The sequence below is a fragment of the Tachysurus fulvidraco genome, chromosome 14 (genome assembly GCF_022655615.1).
Source record: "Tachysurus fulvidraco isolate hzauxx_2018 chromosome 14, HZAU_PFXX_2.0, whole genome shotgun sequence".
NCBI lineage: Eukaryota > Metazoa > Chordata > Actinopteri > Siluriformes > Bagridae > Tachysurus > Tachysurus fulvidraco.
This window is the reverse complement of record NC_062531.1, coordinates 10,369,216-10,383,707: the sequence shown is the minus strand read 5'-3', so window position 1 is coordinate 10,383,707 and position 14,492 is coordinate 10,369,216. Positions and strand designations below refer to the sequence as shown.

At 40.6% G+C, this 14,492-nt stretch overlaps 1 protein-coding gene across 13 annotated transcripts in view; it reads right to left on the bottom strand.

The window, feature by feature from the left end:
- The window catches only part of elavl4 (ELAV like neuron-specific RNA binding protein 4), a 68,031-nt gene that overhangs the window by 35,527 nt on the left and 18,012 nt on the right, over positions 1-14,492 (bottom strand). For 6 of the 13 annotated variants that reach the window (XM_027166496.2, XM_027166492.2, XM_027166497.2 and 3 more), the window contains one exon: positions 2,348-2,380. The exons of 4 other annotated variants lie outside the window; for them this stretch is intronic. In XM_027166496.2, the coding sequence (XP_027022297.1) occupies positions 2,348-2,380 (33 nt within the window). Of the gene's footprint in view, positions 1-2,347; positions 2,381-13,415; positions 13,625-14,492 lie in introns of those variants that run through there. 3 more of the 13 variants (XM_027166502.2, XM_047799988.1, XM_027166499.2) reach the window with 2 other exon arrangements.

The window sequence follows — 14,492 nt, the reverse complement described above, 5'->3', positions numbered from 1 at the left end:
TAAAAACAACGTGGTTATTGTGCAGGACAGATGAATGTTCTTAGATAACAGGAGGGAGAGGACAGACTATAAATGAATTCACTCTCTAGTTTGCACTGACCTTTTCTCGAAGCTTATATGACTCAAACTGTCAAACATGAGACAATGGTGCGATACTTTTTGTTCTTGCCTTCTGTCTGTCTGTCTGTCTGTATTTCTTTCTCTCTCTCTCTCTCACACACACACACACATTCTTTCTGGGAGAGAGACTGTATAACGTTTCAGCTAATCTGCTATTGTCCGTCATAATTATGCCATGAAAACAAGCATGCATGGATATGAGCGCATAGGTGATTCAAACGATTGCTTATCGAGACTGCTTTCAGTTATCTTTTCTGTTGTTTATTTCTTTTAGGGCTGAGCAGAACTGTACAAAACCTCATCACTTCCCCACAATGTGATTTACAACCACACAGACATTATTGTACAAATGTTTTTATTTTAGTTGGCCAGGTTTAACTATTTATTAAGAAAAGCATGTGGGTAGAAGAACGTGTGGGCTGATATTGTTTAACAGTCAGAAGTGGCGAAGTACAGGGAAGTGACAATGCAATAGGATTCTTTGCAGTTCTGCTCAAGCTTTATAAATCAAAATATCATTTTGGGAATAAAAATAAAAGGCTCGGTAAGCAATGATTACGCCGTCTTTAAAGCATGCATTGCTTAAACGGAAGCTTGCAAGTTTGAAATGAAACCAGCTTTCATGGTAGGTCTATGGAAAGATTCACAATACAAGGTAGTAAACTGTAAGGCAATTTGCTTCAACAATACTGAATTCCTCCTTTAAATGCTTCTTCCTGGGAGGCATAATGTTTAAATAGGCAAATCAGAATATGAGAAATCACAGTTAGCAGAAAATATTACTTACAATTTCAGGGCAATAAAGCAGCTCATTTTTTTTTTTACATACTTTATCTCTTTTTGTCTCTCTCTCTCTTACACACACACACACACACACACACACACACACACACACACACACACACACACACACACACACACACACACACACACACACACACTATGCCAGTGAAACATGTTATTGATAGAAAACCATGTAATTACAAATGGCTGCAACAGAATTTTGCGTCAGAGGAATGTGTGCTTTTTTTTTTTTTTTTAGCCATGTCGCATCAAGCCCTAAAGGAATGAGCAGCAGTTTTTGCTCTGTGTTTACTCCACCTGCTGGTGTGATGTGCAACACACTAAACATAATCGCCATTATCGCCATCGCCTTTCTCACTCACCTGACTCTGATCTAACCCAATGTACCAAGAAGAATATTGCATGTGTGTGTGTGTGTGTGTGAGATCTGCACTTTGCACGAATTTGGAGCGACTTGCAGCATCGATTGGTGATTAAGGCATCCTGTTGTCTTAAAACTAATCATACAGACCAGAAAAACAGGAAAAAGACAAGATTTTTTCTCTTTTTTTGCAAACAATTTTTTTGTGCTGGCTGACCTGAACCATGACTTCAACTCACAATTTCTCTTCCATTCTTTGACAGGAGGTAGTGCATGAGGAGAATATTAGCCAAAGTAATTTACCAGTACAAGGCAGATTACATATCTTCCATAGATAACCATCTGTACTGATATTCATCTGTAAGCTGTTGAAATGTCGGTGCTCAAAATCACATTTCACGGCAGCTATAAATAATAAGGAGAAGCTTCCAACCAGCTGGGAGTTCTTCTGTGGGTTATCAGAGGTTGAAGTTGAGCTTGTGCATGTACGCTGAAATGCCAGAGGGAACTAAAGCTGTCTAAACCAATTCAGGTCTGAGGCATTATACATTTCTTGTATCCTTAGAACAGGTCAGGTAAGTTCTGTGTACGTATTGATTTTTAATTTTTAATCGCTGCGTTTTGGCTCTCTGGGACGCCTCCTCCTGGCTGCAGAGGAGCTCCGGGTCAAACAGATGCTCTGGCTAATCAATCCCAGCACTAATGTGAGACGCCAAGCCTCGAGTCTGCTCAGCTCGATCAGCATCTACTTTAGCAAATGGGTTGCGTTTTCTATAACGTCTCTTCTTCCTTTCTCTTTCTAGTAAATGGTTCTGCGTGCAAGTACAGTATCTCTTCACAGACCTGCCAGCCACGCAGTTTGCGTAGGAGCTCTTTATTTTAAAACTGCAGTGTGTTAGTACGAGCTGTCACTCAAACATACGCCACAGTGGTAGTGTAATTTATTAAAGATATATGAATCCGTGTAGGGTCATTTGAACTCTCAGATATTAACTGACCCCATGGAAGCCCCGCCCTTTACAACATTTTACAATGGTAATAATTTCCATGCAATTTTCCTACTTGAAAGATGTGCTGATGTGGCGCCTTCGCTTTCTGTGAAGGTAAATGGAGAAAGCTTTCAGCTCAGTAATGCGAAATAAAATCTAAATAAAAACTTTAGACACGAATACATGGAGACAAACATTTCGGCAAAAAAAAAAAAAAAGCTGCACAAGTATGAAGAGAAAAAGAGAAAAATGGACAGAATATAATTAGGCCTACAATCAAATGTCAAATCTAGCACAATGTTTATTGAATGGTCTTGACAATTAGACAGATCAGTAATTGCAAATGTTTCAGTAGTGAAGATGGAAGTCGTGTGTCCTCTGAGTGATTTGAATCAAAATGTATAAATGTCTATAAAACTATATGTAAATCTATATGTTTCTTTTACCCTCAGTCTTAAGCAGGAATACACGTTATTCCTCTTCTTCTATAAATGTTTATCTTGTTATACGACAGACAGAGTTTAAAATCAACAATGTCAATGTTCATCTTTCTCTCCCTGCCTGATTCACTCTGTATCTCTGGTTGCATGGTGAAGGCTGTGAGTGTCACAGCCTGATTGCATTATCTGTTACATTACTGCAGGTCTCATTAAGCATGGAACAGGCTGAAGCAGCTGTGCATCTGGCCGAGCACTGATTCGTTTTCTCTGCCTTTGTGTCTCTGCTGTTCCTCGGATGGTCCGGTTGTGAAATCAAATAATTTTCTGCGGAATCTCTCTGACCTTTTCTTTCTCCCGATGGAGGAACTGCACTCCATATGGTTTCAAGTGACTGAATTATGGACAATCCTGAAATATGTAGAAGAATTTATATAAACAGCTGGCCCAATTTTTCTTTCCTTGTCCTTCTTTCAACACGACGAGTGACAATTTGTATTCCCATTTTATGAAGATTCATAATTTGGATCATTCTAGACAGAATTTGTCTTTACGGGTTTTCCCCTCTACACTATCCAGTCATGTGTTAATCGTCATCACATAAGTTCAGAACTTAAATAAAGCATATTTTCTTGCCAGCAGAGTCATTTGGAGAGGAAGCAATAATTGATTGTTCAAGTGTTTAATTGCAAATCAAATGGATCATCAGGCACTTAAATCCCCTTCATTTGCTTGTCATTTTTAAAATGCAGAAAATGAATTCATGTGCAAACCCAGAATCTAGATAATAAGGACACTCTGAGACCATTCCGTGTTATTAAAATAAGCTAATTATAGACTCCAAACAGTCTGTTTTACATTATTTCATCCTGGCAAGTTAAAAAGGGTTTCTTAAAAATGATCCATTTTGTAAGGGGGAGAGAAAGCGCTAGGAGCAGAAGAGAGACGAGGTGACGAGGTGGGAGTGGAGGAGAGGTTACGATACTAAAAGAGGAGAGCAGAGACGAGACTGGTAGACTGGTAGAATCAGTGGCACTGGCTGCCTTTTCCCCTCTGGGATACAGATTTATAGAGACACCTGCGTCTTCTCCCAGCCCATTCTCATACCCTAAACCCAGCCAGCTGCCCCCTTTCTCAATCTTTCCCTCTCCCTGGCTGTGTTTGATGCCAGGCCATGGATCCCTTATTGCCCTTAAATTAACCTTTCCTGCACCTCGTCAACAGCGGTGCATTAGCACTCCGTTTGACAACATGGCTAATGCAGTAACAAGGCTGTTCACCCAATGATACGAGGCTACAACAATCCTGTTTAATTATACATGCAGTAGTTTAAAATGAACTTTCTTTCATGCGTTACATCCAAATCACAATAACAAACATAATTAATTCATTTATACATATCCTAAAGCTTTAGAGCATTTATTTTACAAATCGGTGAACTGTTTAATTGATTTCCGGTCCATGCACACTTTCACTGTGTTCACTTTTGGTCCAATAGAGAAAGTTTTTTTCACTGCACTCGACAGCATCCCAAAGGACGGAAAAAAACTCTTCAGTCCGGTCCAGTCTGGTCCAGTCCAATATGGGACGGCTGGCTTCATTTGGAAACTGGCTGCTTCCCAACGCCGCACTAAGGCAAGCAGAAAATTGGTGAGCATCTTGATGCGACACTTGAATTTGTGTGGCTCCAGTGGCTCTCTGCTCTGGCTTCCAGCTCAAATGTGAGAGATTTTGGCCGTCTGCCTAGCCAACCAGCACGACCAGTTATGCAGCGCTAACACCGGCTGCAATTTTTCGCCTCATGTCGCTTAAATAGCTCTACGTTGATAGCTTGTGAATGTTCCTATCTTTAATTTACTAACGGTTTCCATGGTTTCACCGGCAGCATCAGGTGTAACATCCACGCTCAGGAATGGAGAATGTATATAATGAACATCAGATGACTTCCACAAACAAATGTAATTCTGGATGGAAAATGCTTGTGTATGCAATGCATCACTATCTACTCGAGTCACAATGACAAATTTGTTTGTTTTCTTGCTGTTCATAATTTCTGATGCTTACATTACAAGCTTAGAAATAGAAATGAACACATGGAGCCAAAAATGTAGATGTTGTTCAATCGCTTTTGTTGTGACTTAATGGTCACTTCCAGGAAATTCAGGTTTTCAGCTTTCATTGAAAATGAATACTGTGTGTGTCTGAGTGTGTGTAGGAACTCCACAAGCCTTAACACTAGTTGCCCATACCTCCATTAATCCGGCATGAATTTTTGATACTACCGAGAAAGCCTCATTAGACGGCATGCTACTCTCACATAATAGCTAAAAATTCAGTGGCTCTGAAGCTATTTCTGTCGATGGCCTAGTGTTATTAGGAAATACAACTCATGTGCGGGGTTCGTGATGAAAAGAAAGAGAGTATGGCCGTGTCGTTATCTGCCAATCATGGTTGCACCCTTCATTCCGCCTCACATTCCCTCTTTTTTTAGTACACACACTCAGCGCTGTGCGTGCCACGCTAGCAGTGAGGGACCTCTCTCTGCTAAAGTAAAAGTGACCTTGCTGGAGGTGCTTTGGGGAATCTTTGCCTTACACAGCACAGCTCGCAGCTTAAGATTAGTGCTGTGCTTTAGTTTCTCTCCGCACATCCAGACCGCTGGGCTGTAGCTACAGCATCTGCATGCCCACGTGTGTTTGTGTGTGTGTTAAATTGTGTCTGTGCATGCACTTGGCTTAAGCTGTGTCAGCTCCAGGTGCTCTGTTGACATGGCTGCAGGTAGTTGGCAGGTAGCAGAATGCTGGTGCACCTGTGCAGTTTCTCTCTGCCATGTACCACTAACTCTCTCACACACACACACACACACACACACACACACACACACACACACACACACACACACACACACACACACACACACAATGTAACTAGCTTCATTTCACCTACTTGACAAGAACATATGTGCTGCTATTTCACAGGGTTGTATTTAAAGGTACAGTTTGCAATATATATTTTGCAATATCTATCTATCTATCTATCTATCTATCTATCTATCTATCTATCTATCTATCTATCTATCTATCTATCTATCTATATACATATGTATATGTATATAGAGTTTGAATTACTTTGGAAATCAGAACTCTGAATAATAGAATTTTCATTCTCTAGATCTGTGACAACCCCATTAGCATATTTTGTTTTACAAAACTGTATGCAGCTAACAATGGGGATAAGAGTTGTACAGTATATACTGCCTCCAAACAGTGAACTCTCAAATGAGTGTTATAGATTTAACAAGCGAATATGTCTGTATGTTCATTAATCTAAAGTATATACTTGTATTTACAGCATGGCTTCTTTAAAAGTTAAGAAGTGCTCCTTTTTTGTTTCCTGCTGATACTGTGAGCAGCCATGTTGATTTGACATCATGTGCAGAACTTGGCACTGTGGAGACCTTCCTGACTTCCTGCATTAGGGAATGAGGTCACTTACAGGTACAGTCTTTGTGTGGTCGCTTGATGAAGATGGGAAGGCTTGTTATCTAAATTAATTTAAGCTTGACTCCTTGCTGGATATAGCAAGAAACTAGAATGAATGTTGTACAGTATAGATTCCAGTTTGCATTTAGAGTTTCCTCTTTTTAAGTCATTAGGGTAATATTTGTTCATTGTAGCAAGGTATTAAAAGCAGTGCAAAGAGCCTGCGAGGAAGTAAGGGTGGGAGCCGGTAGAAGGGAAAATGTGCTGACTGCAGCTTCACGTTCCTGAGAGGATGAGACATGCTTCTGAACACACATCCACCCACACACACACACACACACACACACACACACACACACACACACACACACACACACACACACACACACACAGGCCCTAAAGTGAGGCTGAAGTTGAGCTAATCTAATCTCAGTGTCCTCATCTTCCTGCAGCTGCTCCTCTCTTTCCTACTACTGAGAGTTTTCCCCTACATTAACACTCTTTTTTCTTCCAGCCCATCTTCTTCACCCTCTTCTACCAACACACTCCTCTTCCTTTTATTATGCTATTCTTTTACTTCTCTTTGACTTTCAAGTATTCTGAATGAAAACAAATATTATTTTAAATTTCTTTTTCTGCCTCTATGCTCTAATATATCTTTTAATATCAAAGTGCAAGCCATGTGTCAGTCAGTCACTTTCCCTTCCTGTGTATCAAAATCGTCATGCATTAAGTGTACATCTTATCACAGCAAAACCATTTCATGGCTGATTCAGTTATTGATTAGAATCTGAACTGCAGCATCTGTTTTCATAAGACAGCACACAGATCGCTGATATAAGACTGACTGAGTAATTAGCTGGGGCAGCCATTTAAAATATGCTATCGGTTTTAATGTCCAAATGACAGACAAGTATTAGAAGGTACTAAAACTGCTAGCAGTCTCAGGCAGACATTGTATGGTTAATGCCGTTTTGAACAAAACTTTATAAAGCACCTTGTAGCTATGAGCTCCAGATTATTTATTATATTAATGTATTACAAAATGCAATAGTAGAACTGAGCTACGACTAACTGCATGAAACATCCTGCTGTTCTCTCAGCAATTTCTACACTAAATAAAGAGTTAATCTAGCACGATGTTTCCTGTAGCAATGCACTATTGATTTGATGTTGTTCCTGAAGAGATTGTCCTTGTACGTACTGTTAAAGTTGATCTATCTATCTATCTATCTATCTATCTATCTATCTATCTATCTATCTATCTATCTATCTATCTATCTATCTATCTATCTATCTATCTATCCATCCATCCATCCATCCATCCATCCATCCATCCACCTACCTACCTACCTACCTACCTACCTACCTACCTACCTACCTACCTACCTAGCACCTTACTAGAAACATTTGCACACATGGTCATTCATGAAATTTTCATATCAGCCAGTCAAGTACCACCAGCGAAATGCATAAAATTTTGCAAATACAGGTCAAGAGCATCACAGGCTGAATTGAATATTTAAAAAAAAACTCCTGAGATTTTCACATACAAGTTTACCCAGAATGGTGTAAGAGAAAAAAAGACAGAGAAACAAGGATAGACTGGTTTGATCTGACAGGAAGACTAGGGTTACCCAAATATCCACTCTTTACAACCATGGTGATCACTCAAATAACCACTCTTTACACTCTAAGGCTAGTGAAAAAGCACCAGACAATGTTTAACTGTCCCGTTTCAGTGAATCTGTGGCCTTAGGTTCCTGTTCTTGGCTGAAAGGAGTGGAACCCCATGTGGTATTCCGCTGATGTAGCCCATCTGTCTCAAGGTTCAAGATCTTGTGCGTTCTTGAGATTCTTTTCTGCTCACCATGGTTATAAAGCTTGGTTGGTTCCAGGGTTATAGGTGTTGCTATTAAAATGGACAGTAAGTGTAAAGATATTGACTAAAATGCCTTATTGAGACTTTAAGATTCTTCGTTGGCCAAAAAGCTCCTCCTGTATTCTGGTCACAATTGTTTCCTGTACAATCTTTTTATTATATTATTATTTTTATTATTTGACAACAAACAACGATGAAAGTCATCTTTGTGTCGGAGTTATGGGTCAGAATATACAGCAGGCAAAGCGTCTGCTGCAGCAGGAAAACAAAGAGCTAATGGAGTCTCATGGCCGAAGATATAACTCCCCTGCAGAATCTCAACAAAAAGCACAAAATGTGGCAGGAATTCAAAGCAGCAGATTAATCTTCTACTAGTGGGCTTCAGTTTAATTGAAAATGTCCATAGAAAGCTCATAGAGATTGTGCAAGACACAACTAAACAAAAAATGTAAAACTAAATTTGTTCCCGAGGTCTGTTCTTGAGACTAATCAAGCTCTGGCTGACAGTGAGAGATCTACGGCCACAGTGAGATCTCTAAGGGCAAGACTTTGCACAATACAATACCTTTTTGAAATGCCAGCAATATTGTATCTATGGTTACTGTTTTGATCAAGATGATTTTTTCGTCATTCCGTTTGCCCTTTCTCTGTCAGACTGCATTGTGGGAATAGCCGTGCAATATAGAGCGGAAAGCCTTAACTTCCCTGAACTTTGGCCCTGTGCCGCTAGCGTTCAGAGGCTAAAAGTATCGTTGACATTTATACTAACTGTCACCTTCTTTTCTTCCATTCTTGCTTTATGCTCTTTTATTAATTCCCTCTGTTCCCGAAGTACCTGAGAACATTTTACTTTTCCATTCAAACCTTTCAAATTGAGATTAGCGCAGGACCGTAATGAACCGGGTGCTAATCCTTTCATCACCCTTGTGCTAGTGATAGACACTATGTCACCTAAATTCATACTCATAGACATCCGATACACGCTGCTATTATATGAATGAATGACCTTGAGGTGTCCTTTCCTGCCCCGCAGCAGGTGAGCTTTTGAGCAGCTAGTGCTGATAGCTTGTGGTAAGAGCTTGTGTGCTGCTGCTTTTTCTGCCTTTTCCTGAGGTACAAACTGTAAGAGAAAATGTGTAGTTTGTGCACAGTCTCAGGAGAGGCTGCCACTAACATCCAAACGTCTGTACGAATACCAAAACATGTCGGGGGAGGGATGAAGCGAGGAGGATAGAGAGAAACAGAGAGGACAGCTAGGGGGTGAACGAGTCAAAGAAAAGCTAAGAAAAAGGAGTAAGACAGATGGACAGATGCTGAGAAAGAAGAGGATAGATGGACAGAGGTAGTGAGAAGGAAAAAGAAGAGCAGGAGGCAGAAACAAAAGAAAATCTTCCACATGTGACGATGAGTGCTGAATGATAATCAGCTTTAGGGACGGTGTTGTGTGGAATACGGATTTAGTGAGGCAGCAGTAGGTGAGACCATCCAAGAACCGTGGCTTCGCATGTCAACTGTGTGTATGTTTTGTGTGTATTTGTGTGAGATGGAGGGAGAGAGAGAGAGAGAGAGAGAGACAGAGAGAGAGAGACAGAGAGAGAGAGACAGAGAGAGACAGAGAGAGAGAGAGTATCCAGCTGATTAGCGGATGTCTGTGCGTGGCACTTTGAATTTGCGCCAGAGGAATTAGGCTTGTGAAGCCTGCTTAAGAGCACACACTCGCTTTCTCCACCTCTTGCCATCTCGTTCTCTTTTGCCTCAGCTGTCTGCAGGGAGAATGCAGATGAATAAATGAGAGAAATCACTGTGGAAGCCTATTAAAATTTTAACTAAAACGTTTTGTTGGTATTCATGTATATTTAGCTTTCACACTAAAATGAAGTCTGCTGAAAAAAGGAAGCATAAAATCCCGACAATGTGCAGAGCAGATTTTGTTTGAATACACTTGGCTTCTTAACCTTTGCTTACCTAAGATAATTTGCCTTCTGAAAGATGTCAAGACTCCCAAAATTACCCTACTTAATTCTATATCCAACTGAGCTTCACGAGATAATGAAAAGCTATGATAACTGTCAACTTAGTCTTATCCCATTAAAGACCTCTTAATGTGGCCTTATCAAAAAAGCAGTGTGACTCTAAAACATGGACTGACGCACAAAAACACCTCAAAAAAAGAAGTGCTAAATAAAAAAAATTCCAGCATGTTTATCGTCTCGATGGGACTTTAGCGGTGCTATATCTTCTCAGTGTAAAGAGAAATATAGGGGAAATATAGAGTACATTTAATCTTAAAGAAAAGGTAGATAACGCTAATGATATTGATATATACAAAGACATAAATGTAACATAATGAATTCTGTTTGCTGAAATGAGCCATTGTTCTGATTATAATAATACTTAAAGGTTTGTTTCTCTATAATTAACAATATTCTAATTAACTGAATAATAATGAATGACAACACAATTCATAAGTTTCGCAGCTATTGAGCTATAAGTGCTATTGTTCTGCTTTCTTCTCGATTTTGGACTGAATGTAACTACCCAGGTTAAGAAAAGGTCAAATGAAGGTTAAGAAAGAAAATAAATCAGTAGAATATCATCTATCTGATGCATTACAGTAGTACCTGTGACTGATACCTAGTGATCTCTCATGACTCAATAAGGTCCATTTGTTGTGTCGTGTTTTATGAATATATCTTTCATTCCTACAGTATAGAAAGAAATGATAAGAATATAGGTTTTGGGTGTGAATATAGTATATTTTCATTGCATCATCAGTGCGTTCTCACTGGCCACGTGTCCATGAGCCATGAGCAGAGACCGTATTTAATTGCTGTGATCACGCATCAGTCATAAACATCTCTCTATCTGTGTACTCAGCTGTACTGATTGGTGTGTGTTATGCAGATTCTCACAACAAAAAGCACACGGTGAGTAAAAATGTGCAATCCGACATTAATTACTGATGAATTACAATGTATTAATGTTGTAATAAAGTGAGGAAAAGTACAGTCAGGACAGTTAATTTCTTCGAGTAACGTATAGGTGCTTTTATATTGGTGTAATTATTTCATTTGCTGTTTAAAAGTGGAACGGAAATACTGTTCGAAGTGCTCTGAGCACTGAAAAGCACTTAGTGGACTATAGGTGAAGCTGCAGGAGACATGCACATGAAGGCTCTACAGCGCCACCACCTGAGACCAATAGAAAAGGGCAGGACGAATTCGCCATATTTTACTCTCTTTAAGCACACCCTATGTTGCACTAGTTATGTCTTTTTTTACTACATAATAAATCCTGTAATCCCACCAGACACTGCAGTAGGTTAGTGACAACACTATACAGCCTCTATAATGCATTGCAGTTTGTAAGAATTAAAGAGTGGGGTGCCATTTCTTTCTCCCTCTTCTTTCCTTCTTGCATTCCTTTCTTTCTTTCATACACTCTCTTTTCTTCACTCTGAAATAAATCATCTGGCTGCCTATGTCATATGTAGTCACGCTCATGGAAGAGGGGTGCAAAGTCTCCCACCCAGCCATCACACTTCCTGGAGCTATTCTCTCACCCATGCTGCCTGGCCCTGAAAGCTCAGCAGTCAGTCTTTCTCGTTCTCTTTCTCGCTCTCTACTGCCCACCTGCGCCTCCATCCTCTGCCTTTTAATATTCAGTCTAGCCACGGACTTATTAGCATTGATATGCAACCTTGGAGCTGGACAATAAAGGAGAATGCCCTGGGGTAGACTGGTGTGGCTTACGTACGGAAGAGAGGAGGTGGAGAGAAGAAAGGAGTGAGGGAGGAGAGCGAGCAGCGGTGGAGACAAATGGGGGAGAAGGTGAACTGTGCACAGCGGTCATGGGAGCAGGGGACTGCGGAGGAGGTGCGCTAATCAATTCAGCATCTGAAACATCTAGGAACGCATCTTCTCTCTATCCATCTGTACGCCTCCTGAATCCTTCAACACTCGCTACTACACTACACTACACTACACACACACACACACACACACACACACACACACAGCATAAGGTACAGCAGGATTCTCTGCTGGAAAGCGCTCCCTTTTCAATTAGCATTTTGATTGCATGTTAAAGCCCACACACAAACAGTCAAACATTTAGTTGAAAAAAATAAATAAATAAATAAATAAGAATAATGCTGCCCACATTTTTGGATACAAATAACTAAACAGTAAAAGTGTCTAAGCAGTGGAGGAGGACATTGTTTAAAAAATATTCAAATGTTGTCTAATGTTTGACAGCCGTGTCATTTCATTCAACAATTAACGCGTGCAATATTATGCGTCAGCTACCCTGCAATTATACTGTCCTGCTAATATACTAACAGATGTTGACAACATAGGCCTAGTAATTTTTGATTGTGTGTAGTTTTGTAGTTTCTCTCTCTCTCTCTCTTGCTCACTTTCCATCTTTTTTCCTCCCTCCCTCGCTTTCTTGTGGGGAGAGTTGGTTCCTGGCAGGCACAGTCACTTACTAGCCTGGTGACAGCCGGGCGAGGCAGCCTCTGAGCCCTTAGTCAACAATGGATACACACACACTCACACACACGCATGTACACTGCAGTCTCCTCTATTACCCTCACAATTTTATTTACAGAAAATGTACACACAGCTGGTGATTTTCAGATGTTTACACAAAGGAAAGCATATAGTCTTACATACAGAAACAGTATCCAACATTTACACACACGTATACACACACACACACACACACACACACACGCTGACTGTCACATGCTGGGTCACTCCCACTCATACTCATTTACAAACTCATGCAAGAGAATGCACGCTGCCATGCAGTTATGCAATTCTCACTGCATATCAGCATGAAAATATTTCTGTTAATAATCACAAAATGTTTAACTATAACATTGTTCATTCAGGTATCAGGAAAATAAAAAGAGCTTTACATACCTACGGTAGATACACACACAGACACACATACACACACTGTGTAAATCTGCACCAAAGATCTCCCGCATTGCTTAGAGAGAGTGAGTGCAGATCTAAAGGTGTTCATTAAGATTCTGCACGCCTCCTTAGTCGTAAAACAGCTTTTAAAACCAGACATCAAACAAGCTGCAGCCGCCCTGTCCTGCCTCTCCTTCTCCCTCCTTCATTCCTCTTTCCTTTCTTCTCCCTCTCTCCTTCCATCCATAGTGTATTTCTAGAGGCCAAGTGCTTCTCCTCACAGAGAAAGAGAACGAGAAAGTAGGAGCCTGTCTAATGCGGGTACTGCAGCGGAAGGTACCGAAACATGGCAAGGACAAAAACACAGATGCACACATGAAGAGAGGGACAAAAAAAATCACTGCAGCATCCTTACCATTTTAAACCCATTCCACTCCATTTGTGAGCCGGCGAGCAGGGTTCTCTCCCGCAGCGGTGTAAATGTCCCCTCTCTCAGAGCTCTCTCGTTCTCCCTATCTCTCTCTGTCTGTCTGAATGCGGCTCAGTGGTAGTGAGGCAGCGTGCGGTGAGCAAGAGCAAGAGTGGGCATTCCTCCTCTGAGCTCAGCTGCTTGTGAATGCACAGGCTTTGGCGCGAGCCAAACGCTGCAGCCCCACTCCCAGCTCCCTCGTCATTGGGTGCAGTCGACATAGCCCCACCCACCCCTATAGCATCACTCGCTGCCTCAGCTGCCCATCATCTCCACTCCCCTGGAAAAAATTAACACCTTTCGCTCTGGCAGCCTAGCAGACAGGAGCACTGACGCCTTGGCAAAGAGAAGCCTTTTTCCGTACCAGCAAAACCAATCAATCGTTGCTGAGCTCCGTGCTTGAGTGTGCACTTACAGACACTACAGTGATAGGATGCCGGCGCAGCACTGGGTATATAAATTAACCACTAATGCATGCACACTAAAAGCGTGCACTGATTTCAGCAGGATGCCTCACCCCTTCAGACACACTCACACACCTAAAATTTTAATGAACACTAATATATAATTTACATAACGTCAATCTGCGTTGATCTCTTTAATGGACACCCTTCATGGGTTTTGCAGTATTTTCAGGGGGAAAAAAGGTATAGCCATAAATATAGAGTGTTCTAAGGTGTCGTCTCATCAAATAAGAGGCACAATAAAACATTTTATTGATTTTTTTTTTTACAGATTGTTTACAGATTTCCGTAACAGATGCACTTGAAAATGCAAGTGGGATTTCATTTAACCTCACTACAGAAGTCACAGATATATTTACTACAGGTTCCTCTGTGGTGTATGTATGTATGTATGTATGTATGTATGTATGAAACTGACAGTGAATTGCTTCTGTTCACAAAGTTAAACAAGAATACTACAAAAAAATAAAATAATAAAAATAAATAAATAAACAGTGGTTGAGAACAGAAGAATTTTGGACAACGTCTCACATGCTCTTTGTATAAAAACCTGACACAC